This window comes from Gallinula chloropus, assembly GCF_964237585.1.
Source record: "Gallinula chloropus genome assembly, chromosome: Z".
NCBI lineage: Eukaryota > Metazoa > Chordata > Aves > Gruiformes > Rallidae > Gallinula > Gallinula chloropus.
The window spans coordinates 78,075,199-78,087,754 of record NC_140089.1 but is presented as its reverse complement, the minus strand read 5'-3'; the positions used below and the strand labels follow the sequence as shown (position 1 = coordinate 78,087,754).

Genomic DNA, 12,556 nt, shown 5'->3' with positions numbered 1-12,556 from the left:
ATGTCCCCAGAGCCCACCAGTATTTATGCAGGAATGCAGAAAGGTGGAAGATTTCCTCCAATGGTTTTTAAAAACTAGGCTTCCAGGAGAGGACCAGCAATAACTTTCTGTCACTTAATCTGACGTAAAGCACAAGGGAACCCTAGGAATGATTGCTGCTCTCTCTTATGGTTCCTTAAAGACAGAGTAAATGAGACAGGCAGGTCAGCCTGCAGCGATCCTGCCAGGCAGGCAGCAAGGGCAGAAAAGCGCTGCTGCAGCCATGGGCATAGTCAGCAGCAAGAACATCTCCCTCAGCTCTTTCTAAGAGTTTCAGGTGACTGAGCTTTTAGAGGAGCTCTGCCAATTCCCTCCCAATCTGGGGTCTCTGGCTGCAGCTCTGATAAAAAGACATGAAGCTGCACTTCTTTCTGCTCCCCTTTCTCAAAGGGTACTATTAGGCTCAGCTTTCTGTATGGAGAATAAAAAAAACTTCAACAAAGACACCAAACCGTAATAATTATACTGCTTCCAGCACAAAGAATAATGTTCCCTGGGTATTTAATACCACTTTGGAATGTCTATTTAAATGTTTTCTTTTTGGTGAACTCTTAAGTATAAATCCCTTCTTTGCTACACCAACCAATTGGTGAAAACAAAGTCTCAATCAATTTTATTGTAAAACCACTTCAGCTTATTTCTGCTTTAACTAACCTTAATCTGCCATCCATTTTAGCCACTGATCCTGGGGCCAGGCTGTGAATGTAGATCCCTGGAGAACTGTTTTCCAGCGTGAGACAACAGGCACCAATGCCGAGCCCAACCCCTGGCTCTGTGAAAAACAAGAAGTACAAAGAAAAGTAGCAGATTGTAATCACACAGGACACACAAGTGTTTGTGTTCCCACATCCCATCTGAGACTGAGACTCATGTATTGTTTCAGGGCTGGCCTTAGGTGCAGTCAGTCAGGAAGCCAAGACCAACACTGGAAATCAGGATTGAAAAGATCTGATGCTGACTGTTTTCTCATTGAGATCCATCACTGAGAGAACTAGCTCCACTCCCAGCAAACTTTCTGTGTGCCGTGGGAACTGCCTGGAAGTATCACACAAGGTCTAATTTGGTCCAAGGCACAAAGAAGTAGGGGCAGCAATCCAATAAAGATGTCACATAAAATTACTGCAGAAAATGTGAGTGCAGAAGATGCTGCTAACTGTAGTGCTCTCTGTTGTAAAATATCCTCATGGCATTCCTCAGCAGAGAGGCATGAAGAAAGGTGAGGCGTTAACTCCGGTTCAGCAATTACCTCTGTCCATTTTCACCTCTGCTTTCCTTCAGGCAGCAGCGCTCCTGAAGTAGGAATTACTGGACATCTTTCCTCCTCTCTCCAAATTTTTAACTCAACCTTTAAAATCTACATACTTTCAGTCTTTATAATAGGCATACTTGTCCCACTACATACAGTGTAAGTTCTTCTTGTGCAATTACTGATAATGAGAGCAAGCCTCAGGCAGGAGTTCAAACAGCTCACCTGGGCGGTTCTGATGCACAGCTCTGTGACTTTTCAAGAAGGGCACAGCCATCTGGGCTGTCAAGAAAGGCTGGTTCACATTTTGTCTGGTACCTCATGACCTCCCCCCATCAGCAGCATGGACTGCTCCCCTCAAGTCTCCTCATTCCAGAGCAGCAAAACACACAAGGAGGAACCTCTTCCCAAACACCTAATAAGCAGGGATTTGTTCTCCAAGTTCGTTTCAGTGGACCCTCACCTTTATTGAGTGTCACATCCATGACAATCCTGTCCTTTGGGCCGGGTCCTTTGCGGCTGGAGGAGGAATTGTCTGTCTCATCAGTGCCGGGGGCCGTCACGCCACCACTGGCGCTGGAGCTGGGGGAGCTGGAGCGGCTCAGCAAGGTGGGAGTCACGCAGGGCGTGAGGCTGGGGCTGCGCAGCCGCGTACGCACCGTCAGGGTCACCACTCCTTTCTTCAGTTGCTGGAGAGATACCAGGGAACCCCAGCAAAGTTAACATTTTATATTCACCAGTGAACCCACAGACAGTAATTTCTGGCAGCAAAACAATATACAGCCCGGGGTGCTAAATGGCACTGAAGGAAGGAAAGCATGACTCCCTCCTGCAGTACAGCTGTGTTACCTTAAACCTCTGAATCGCCTCCTGATGGGTCAGCCCTTGTAGAGACTCTCCATTAACTTCTAGGATTTCATCCCCTGGCAATCAGATGTTAAAAGTGAAGTCAGCAACATATACACTATATGCAAAAAAACCCCTTCCCGTACATAAAGCAACCTGCTACTAAGAGGAGTCCAATTAACTGCCCAGCAAAAAGCCTTTTACTGTTCTCAGTTTATTTTCATTTATCCTAGCGCCTTTACAAGTTAATAGTGATGAATTAACAGAGTAAAGACTGTTCTTCAGCAGAGATCTTAACTTGGCAGTCTCACGTAAAAACTGAAAACACCACGGATTTTAGCTAAAGTCTGAAAATAGATGCTCATAACATGAAGTCCAAGGGGACTACAAAACTCCCTTTCTTTTGTGAGCATCAACAGGAGAAATGAGAGTCTAAGTGAAACACTACACCACATCGCTTCAAGGCCTGTTCAGAGAAGGCTAACCTTGCATCCACACGCAGAAGGCAAATGTGTCCTCGTGCTAAATGCCCGTGGATGGAGAAGTGTGTAGTCCACACACAGCAACAGCAGATGCCCTTCTCCCCCTAAGAAGCATGTCTTGTCCCATTTCTACCTGCTTCCAGGCTCTGGGTCTTACTATGTACACCCAGCTGTGGTGATCTATGTTTGTTTCACTAAAAGGAGGGTGAGCGTGATTCAGGTTCACTTTCTGCAATTTTACTTGCATCTGTGCAGCATTAGATGGGGTGATGTCATTAGCCAAGTCCACCCCTCCTCTCCTTTCCTAGCCCCAGTAAAATAAAAAATAAAATAAAATTTTAAAAAGAGTATGCAAGCTCTGAACAGCCTGCAAAGGCTTGCTGGGTTTGTGGGACAGCTGCTACTCATTGGCTTCCCATGGCGAGTGCACAACCTATGCTGCAGGGACACGAGCTTCCCTCTGGCAGCAAGTGTGAGAGTTGGCACCAAAAGCAGCCTCAAATACAAGTGTGAGGAGATGTAAAGAAGGGAATGATGATATGAGGAGAAAAGTAACACAGGAGCAGCTTGAGGGAAGTAACACAGGAGCAGCTTTCTGTGGAAGAGAAGTAACACAACCCCTGCAAAAGAGCTGTAAACCACCTCTCTAAACTTATGGTCACTTAGTACTTTCAGCAGTGCATGTCCCTCTGTACAACCCCTTCTTGGATCAGAATCTTCAAGCCAGATGTTGGTTGGATAGATACATTTCAGTGCTATCAATGACCCTCTCAAGTCAAGAATTGCAGTTTATTGCTTGGGCAAATAACATTGACCGAAGGGGAAAAAAAACCCCAGCAAAACATCATGGTGTAGTTTCCCCTTCTTTATATGCAATATAATCAAGTTAACTGCTATGAATGATCTCCCCCAGGATGGGCAAACAGGGTGTGTTACATCCTCCACAGCATCTTGCTGTTGGCCAGGTGCCTAAATAAAGCTGTACTTGAATTCTTCTGCTGCACTGATAAAATATCCCACTGTGGTCCTTTACATGCAGTTGGATTCTCTCTACCATACCTTCTTTGAGCCTTCCATCAGCAGCTGCTGCTCCGTTTGGGAATATAGTCTTCACAAAAATCCCCATGCGTCCACGAGCAGAATCCTGACCTCCCACAATGCTGAATCCAAGACCCTACAGAAGAAGAAGGTGTTCAGCTCTCACCTTACTCTATTATCACCTGTGAGAAAGACTGCTGGTGACAACAGAAAGATGAAAACCTCACAGCCGCTGCTGAGTCGCACTGCCATCTTACCCTCTGCCTGCATTCCCTGATTCACTTTCCCTCTAATCTCAACACACTTAGCAGCCCAAAAAGTAGCAACAGGCACCATAAACTAAAAAGCAAAAATGCTTTTCTGAGATTTATTCAGTTTTTAAACATTGGGTCAATGGGTTTATGTTACCCTAGTCCCATTTTAAAAACTGTAACACGTTGCTCTTCAATTGATAGACAGTAGATTCCCACCCCTGAGATCTGTATCGAGGATTAACTGTAGTTTTCTCTGCTGTCACAGATCCTGCATTTCCTCAGGAAAAAGAAAAGCTTAAGAACATGACATAAGGTCAGTGCTGTAATGTCAGGAATGTAGCTGGAAGGGGGATGGTGTGGGGGGGCTGCCATGCACATGTACATTTTTAATTATTCTGGAGACATGTACCATGTTGTATTGAAATAAATCTAGACCAATGCATTCCCCGGGGCTTCATCTGTTAGCCCCTGCGCTGCCCCAGCTGGCTGCAGGACTGTCTCACAAACCTCACTGGGGAACGGATGAGCACTGCAGAATGAACTCTGCCCCTTCTGCAGAGTTATTTCCCAGCCAATTCACTTCCTTGATCCACCCCCATCCCCGTGTTTCTCCTCATATCACTGCTGTACATGTATTTTACGGAATAAAGTGAAAAGTCACCGACCAGGTGGACAAGGGAGGTGGAAAGCTGTTGTGCTTCAGTGATCTGAAGCCAGGGTTATTATTAGCGCCTCAGGCAATGCTCTGCAGCTGATGGATGCTGCCAGGGCAGGCATTGACACTGTGTTTACAACCCAACACACCACCAACCAGCTCTTTTGTTTTACTCTGTGAATATAAAGTAGACTACCACCGTTAGGAGCTTCTAGTAATTTGTTAAGACATTACTGATTTCCAGAAACGAAGCATGCTAGCTCCCCTGTGCAACACCAAGTAACTCAACTGTTTACTGTGCCATTATCAGTTGCAAAGCAACCTACAGAAAGCAGCAGGCACTTGGCAGTCCCCTGCACGGACACAGCAGCTCTCCCTGTGGCTCCATGGGGTGTGTTGGGAAAAATACAGCTGCAAAGCACAGCAGTTCCCACGTTAGCCCACGTTCCCAGAGAAGAGCTACCACTCCACAGCAGAAAAACACCCCTTGCAGATCTACTGTAGATGAAAAGCCAAGGACAAACGCTTGGCTCCCAGCCTCCAACACAGCAGCTCTGTGGAAACACTTTTCAAGCCCCAGGTCTGCAGAGAGTACCACGCAAGCTGTACGCAGTGTAATCCCTGACTGAGGTGACTGCTTGAAACCTGGGTGGACGGGACCCAAACTGGCAGCTGTTTCAGGTGGTTCATGATCTCTAGAGCCTTCACGCTCCAAACTGCTTCCTAATGCCTTGCAGCTAGCTGCAGAAAGGCAGGAGAGGGTAGCTTATCCCACAGGGAGAAATAATCTGATTCTCATGAGAAAAATAGGGTTAAAAAAAATAATAGTTAAAAGTGAAGAAATATTCACTTGGTAATGTCATAAAACCCTGCAGCTCTGAAAACAAGGAGAGTTATAGTGAGTCAATCTACCTAGAGAAGTCACTATTTCTAACCCTTTGCTAAACCTAAGCAGAACAAGGAATTTGTTTTCTATTTGAGCCCGAAAGTCAAAACAAGCCTTTTTATTCAAAAACATATTAACCCGATGATTTAAAGACTATTTCAGAAAAATACATGCATATTTAAATGACAGTTCCAATATTACTGTGGATTGGATTAGGGAAAACATTATACACCTAGGTTAATGCTTGTCTATTTTCCTTCAACATTCAGCCAGCTGGTATCCAGCAAATGTGCAAACACATTATTGGGGGAGAAAAGAGGACTCTTTGACCCAGAGAATTCAGTGCTCTCAGATAAGCAATCAACCAAGAACCTGTCTTTGGGTTTAACGCTTAATTTACAGTGATTTTTTTTTTTTTAATGTATCCAAATTCCAGAGACGTAAAATACACTTGTCCATAAATATGCATGCAAACAGGTACTCTTCTGTAGCTGCACAAACTATGCATAAACATACATATTTATAGATACATCATTAATGTTTGATATCTCAGTAATGACCAGATGCACCAAATCAGAATGAAAGCCATCCCACATCAAGTGCATGACTCCAACATGGCTTGCCTCATGTTTTGCTGGTGTAACTTCAACATTTACATTTGAAATTGGGATTTGTTTATTGTTGTTGTTGTTGTTATTATTATTGATATTGGTTACATTGAGAGCTACTGGAAGCCCTGGGTATGGAACACACCTCTTAATCACCAGCTTTTGCTACATGCAGAAACCCTCACCTTGCCTTGCCCTTTCATCAGGACAATGTTGGAAATGATGGACGGCTGGGTCAGTCTCCATGGAGATTCCACTTGGGCGGCACTGAAGGAACGGGTAGATTTCTTCACAATATGGTAGTCCTAACAAACATCAGCAAACAAGAGGAGTCACTCTGATTGCCTGGGACAGGCACTGGGATGCCACACCAGGAAAACTGCATGTGTTGGGGAAGGAGGGGTGGGGATCTTACAGACATATTCAGAAAAATGTTGAAGGGATGGAATCCTATCTCACTATAGTCAAAGTGAATCTTGCCACAGTAATTTTCCTGCATTTCGCACAGTAGGATCATTTTGTAATGTACCACTCACAATTTAAATTAAGAAGATTAAGGGTAGCCTTGTGATATACTGAAGTCCTTATCTGTTAAAATTAAAAAAAAAATCCCACCAAAACCCTAGAAAAAAAAGTCCCTTCATCATCAAATCATTAAAATCAAGAGAAGCAGGATTTTTTTGTTGAGGTCCTCAGATGTCTCAGATCATAAAATTCGCCTTAGGACCTTCTGGACAGAGCGAGAAGTACTCTGCTTCACCATCCTCTGAGTAAAGAAGTCCTCTGTGGGCAGCCAACACATCCCATTTGGGTGTCCAGGCCTGGTTTCAGACCCCGTGAGGTACCTACAGGACTGCATTTCTCTACCCTATCTTCAGACAGATCTTGAAGGATGGAGGAGCAGGAAGCCAGCCCTGCCTTTCCACCCACCTGCCTGGCTCCCGCTGACTCCAGCTGCTGGGGCAGAGAGTGCTTTCTTCCACCCCGGGAATACTTCACTGCTATTTCATAACTCGATTCACCATTTTCCACTGTCAGCTCATCGTCTTCTCCCACAGACTCCAAGCGGGATCCGGCACCTGGGGAAAACCACAGGAATACATCTCTCAGACGCCTCAGAGCTGCTTTACTCTCTTGCCACCACGCAGCGATCGCCTCTTGCGAACCCCAACTTAAAACACCACCACATAGTTCCCAAACAGGCAGTTAGAAGCTACTTTTGATCACCCTCAACTAAAAACTTCTTCTGCTGTCACAGGTTTTCTACAATCGTTCAGTGATGCTGAGCTCCTCAGTGCTGTTGCTTGTGGTAGTAAGGAAAAACAGAAGATAATTGAGCTGGTAGCTCAGGGACAGAAAAGAAATTCAGCTGTTCTCACACAATGGCACTTGCCAGTGCTCTAAGCTCTCAAGCTTCACTTATGTAAAACTAAAAGACCTGACACTGTAGCGATATTCATTTCTGGAGGTGTCATGTCACTTTGAGGGAAATTTTTCTGGAATGGAAAAAGGAAAAATGTGCCAAATACATGCTATTTTCTTTCCTTCTGGCAGCAATCCTAGTTGTCTTAAAGAAGAGTGCAGAGTTCACATTAGAAACACAATTATTTCTCTTGAAGGACATCCTGTAATTAGCCACAGAGTACCCTGCTCCTCACACCAGGGCTCCTCCAGTTCTCATTTTCTCCAAGGTCCCTGCAGGACCCACAGTCATACCGGTTCTCACACATTTATCCCCACCATGCAGGGAAGTGACATTAACCCCTATTTTGCAGATGAAAACCCAAGGCACAGACAGGCCAAATCTGCATGAGATGGATTTCACAACGCTTTCAGGTTAGTTTAAACCAAGTTAAGTTGGAGCTGTCACAGAAAGGGGCAGCTCTGCTTTCCCTTCATCCCCACTGCCCTGTGCGTACCCTGGGGATGGCTATCACAAGCCATGGGCTGAGGCAGACCTGCTGAAAATTTGCCCAGGAGAACTCCAAATCCATTTTCTGCCACCTCCACCTCAAATGGAGTCTGTATGAGCATCACTGCTGGTGCCAGGGAGGGATGGAGCTCAGGGCTGGGGCAGCTGCTTGCTCTCAGTCGGCATTAAGGCAATTCTGCCACCACATCCATGGGCAGAGTACCTACTGCCCAGAGTGCAACTGAAACCCTCTCCTTGCTTTGGGCTGTGCAACTTCCTCTGGTTTTTAAAGCTCCCCTTTGCTGAGTGTATGCAGGGCACTGCTGCAGCACACAGCCGGGAGAGCTATTTTGGCAGGACCTATCATCCTGGCATTTCTTTCACTCCCAAACCCTCCTGGAGCCTATAAACCAACCCTTTCCCATCACTTTTCCCTCTTGTCTTCTAGGAGAAGAGTTTTCTGTGTTTTCTGCCCATCTCTGAATGCAGCTTCCTATCCCACACTGCAGCCCAGGCTTGGGACCATGATGGGGAATGCTCCAGGCTCACCCACAGTCCAGGTCAGCGCACACAGGAGCTGGGGCTGGATCCCCAGTGAACCACCCACACACTGCCACAGGGGCTGCAGGCAGGGGAGCTCCCTGGAGCACGCTGAAAACATCTGAGTAAATGGAAACGAAGGTGAACTCAGGAGGGAGTGGGACTTGAAAGATGTTAGGGATGAGAACGTGATTGAACTCTGCACAGAGGTTACTGTTAGGACTTGAAGAGAAAGCAATAGGAAATGTCAGCAGTACTCAATATAATGGCTGTGTCGATAAGCATCTTGAAATAAGTCCTTCCAGTATTTCTGCACATGGTGTATAAAAAAGAGGAGAGAGGGGGGGGGAATGGGAGAGGGTGAGGGAATGACAACAACAAAAAAACCAACCAAAAAAAGATTCCCATATTTTGCATCACCTTTCTGTCCATACAATGTCTGTCAACTCAAGAGGCTGAAATGCAAACATCTTAGAGCTGGGATTTTCCTTCCAAATTAAACTAATATGATCTCCAAAGGAAAGAAAACCTATCTTACTTTTGGAGAGCTAAAATAAATACACACCATAAAAATCCTACTATCACTATCTTCTATCAATGCAGTTTTACCTTGGGATCGACTTCTGTATTTCAGTATGCCACTTCCCAGAGTTGGACTCTGGTTGTTTCCTTTGGGCACTTCTTCACACACCGAATCTTGACACTTCTCAGTTTCCATCACCTGAAAAAAGAAAACAAACCAACAAACCCATCCTGATTTACTCACAAACCAGAGAAATTGAAGGAATTCCTCACAGATTTGCTAAGGGACAGAAAATTCTGTTGCACATCACCTTTTTTTCCCCAAAACATGTCATTGTATTAAGCCAGCACATGTTTTTGTAAAGTAATGTTCAGCAATGCCTTTGGACATTATTGTGAATCTTACTGATGGGTATACCTCCAGCTCAGCATGGCCAGGAAACCATTGAAGGGTACCACATTCATGTCCCCAGAGCACCTCCAGCATCCACTGCATCTTGTTTAGGGGCATTATAACAATTTTTTTTAATGTGGCTTTTATTGCATGCTTCCAGAGACATCACATCCTTACAGAAAAAACACTTTTAACAAAAAAGTGCTATTTCATTGTTAGTGCCCGGAGCTGAATGCCAATGCATAAAGGATAAAAAGCTAATTTAACGGGAAGTTATGAAGATTACACAGCTAAGCACTTAAAAGCCTGGAAATGCTCAACTTAAATTTACATGTGGACTTTGAGTAAATGCAGTGAGACAGGAGGACACTGTCCACCCACTGTTACTTGCCTAGATGTAGGTGACAATACAAAGTACAGAGCTGCATGTACCCACAGAGTCAGGGATGAGCAGAGCAGCCCATGGGCGAAGCCCACAAAGAGTGTTCCCAGTTAATGCACTGGGGAAAGCCCTGGTGACCTCCTTCTCCACTCACTGCTTCCCCCACCGAGCTATGGCAGTCACAGCTTCCTAGACTTGCCGCCACACAGTGATCCTCAGTGGGCTCACACACTCATTCTTTCACATTTTCAAACCATCACCCCCCAGGCATCCTCTAAACAATTATTCAGACAGCTCACAGAAAGGATGACAAAATTTGCAGTATGACAACTTAATGGTTGCATTATATTTTTAAGGTAATATATAAACTGCAGGAGCTTGGCTAAAAAGGAACCTCACCCAAATGTCCACTCTTGCTGTTTAAATAATGCCTAATTCCACAATCCAAGATTAAAAATGGCAGAATCTTCCCCAGCACATGCCTCTCATCCCCCAGTCCCTCTTATCCCCAAATCAAGAAGGTCCAAATTTTTTCTTTTGCACATAATCTGGACTTTGTGTTTTCACTTCAAAGGGTGAAAAGGAAAATATAGAACTGGCAGATAACAGGAAGCTGGAATAGAAACTGCTTTCTATTCCTCCCCCTTCAACATGAACTGCTACACATAGCTTACACACAGTCTGCATGCCCTAGCTAGTTCTTTTCATGGCATTGCAGCAACTACTTCAGAATCCACTTCTAGTACCAAATACTTTGCAGCTTTCAGCTCCATGTAATCAGATTCATCTGAAGAAGAAAATAACTGCATCAGTCTGAAAAAAGAAATCATGATTTGGACAATCCTAATGAGAGACTCATTCCAGGAAAGATGTAAGAAATCAGATCCAAAAACCCACCCGAGAGACACAAACCTTCAGTGATTAGGTCACAGTCAAAGCATCACAACTCTCCCTACAAGAGCTTCTTCTACCCAGAAGACAGCAGAAGTGTCTGGAAGTGAGCTGGGACTTTACAGATCACACAAAGTTACATTGGAATTTATCATACAAGGAAAAAGACTCTTTATTAAGTGAGAATGCCTCCCGTGTAGAAAGGCAGAAGTAATTTGCAGAGACAGAGAAAAGTCACGTAGCTGTTAGCTTTAAAGGTGTGCAAAACAATCAGCACTCAGGAGCAGTGTTAACTGTGTTAGAGAAATATCTGAAGTGTAGGGATGAAGAAAAACAAGAGGGATGCCTCACCGGAGCAGACAGGTTTGTCAGTATACTGTTCAACTATCCTAACAGACAGGGATGGGTCCAACCTGACTTTTCTGGAACTGAGCACAACCCAGCTCAGGTGTGGAGCTGTAGAGCTGTTTCGTTTCTGCAGCATGCATGGACATGGGCAGTTACACCCAATGAGACCACACAACATCCAGTCCGAAGCTGAACCGCTTCCTCCAGCTCAAAGCATGGGGGCAAAAATGAGTTAGTTTGCAGCGGTGTTCAGAGAGACGCTGAAATCAACGCTGCCATGGCCTGTTTCCATCCTGAGCCCAGGCTCAAAGGTGATCCATCCGGTACATCTTGTGTTTCTACTACATGGGGTTCAGGTTTGGCTTGGAGGGTTTTATTTGCTGTTATTTATTTTGACTGTGCAACAGAAGCAAAGTACAGATGTGTTCTACAATTACATACACTTCCATCCCGTGGGGTGGAAGGAAAAATAGGAGACAATCACTACTCACATTAAAACAGGTCACCCCATCCCTTCACCTCATCTCTGTGCAATGCTGGAGGCTGTGACCCTACAGACAGAAGCCCCCAAACCCCATGAACGATGTGCAGAAAGGCACGAGTGCACAAAAACCAATGCCAGAGAAAGACTCAAGGCATTCTCACCAGCTTCCTCAAGTCACATTTTATCCCAATTGGCTTCAGACTACAGTAAGAAGTAAAAAACATTTCAATTACCCACGTCTGTGTTTATTTCTTATTTTAGCAAAAACACCTTTCTGACACCAATTATAAACACGTTGAGGAAGACACTCCAGCATTTGTAACGAAGTAGATACACTTTAAATTGTTGAGCTTTTTTAATAAACCACCAAGACTTTTATCCTACTCAGAAAACACTCAGAAATCCGATTCAGAAAGCTTGCGAGAACTCCCCAAAGTCATGTGTCTGTAATCTTTGGCTCTGTTATAACTTAGACAAGAAGAAAAAACCCAGCTCCACCTTATCCTTCTGGCCACACGTGAACGTATCGCTTTACCGTCTTGAGGCGGCTGCCTGGATTTAACCATGCCATTTTAATTTTCCTCACTTTCAAAGAAATGGAGCTTATTATTTCAGTTCTGTATGCCTCTTATTAAACTAAACCAATAAATCCTGCCCAACGCCATCCCGGCGTTAAGGACAAGGCGAGCTTTAATACGCACAGAGTAGTTTGAAGGGAGATCTAAAAATAGAGCCCATTTTGCCAGTTCATTAAGTAGCTCCGGGATCAAGTGACGGTGACATCTCAATTGATTCCAAAGGAAACGGCGCTATCACGGACACGCGGTCCTGGCACCGCACCAGAGCGAACAACTGCCCCCAGAGTCCTCGCTGGGCAAAGCTCCAGCGTGACCAGGCCCTTAATTAGGCGAGATGAGGAGCAGGATTACGAGAGTCTGCATTGTTTAACCGCAAACAGCTTGGCAATCGTCAACAATCTACAAAAACAAGGCGGCACACAGGAGATGACACAATTTAATAAGCAAACCG

General features: G+C 44.8%; 1 protein-coding gene across 1 annotated transcript in view; it reads right to left on the bottom strand.

The window, feature by feature from the left end:
• The window catches only part of PDZD2 (PDZ domain containing 2), a gene marked incomplete at both ends in the record, with an annotated part of 138,924 nt that overhangs the window by 26,560 nt on the left and 99,808 nt on the right, over positions 1 to 12,556 (bottom strand). Inside the window, 7 exons of the mRNA XM_084278589.1 lie at positions 694 to 811; positions 1,749 to 1,974; positions 2,135 to 2,208; positions 3,673 to 3,787; positions 6,240 to 6,359; positions 6,985 to 7,133; positions 9,116 to 9,227. Of these exons, the coding sequence (XP_084134715.1) occupies positions 694 to 811; positions 1,749 to 1,974; positions 2,135 to 2,208; positions 3,673 to 3,787; positions 6,240 to 6,359; positions 6,985 to 7,133; positions 9,116 to 9,227 (914 nt within the window). The remainder of the gene's footprint in view (positions 1 to 693; positions 812 to 1,748; positions 1,975 to 2,134; positions 2,209 to 3,672; positions 3,788 to 6,239; positions 6,360 to 6,984; positions 7,134 to 9,115; positions 9,228 to 12,556) is intronic.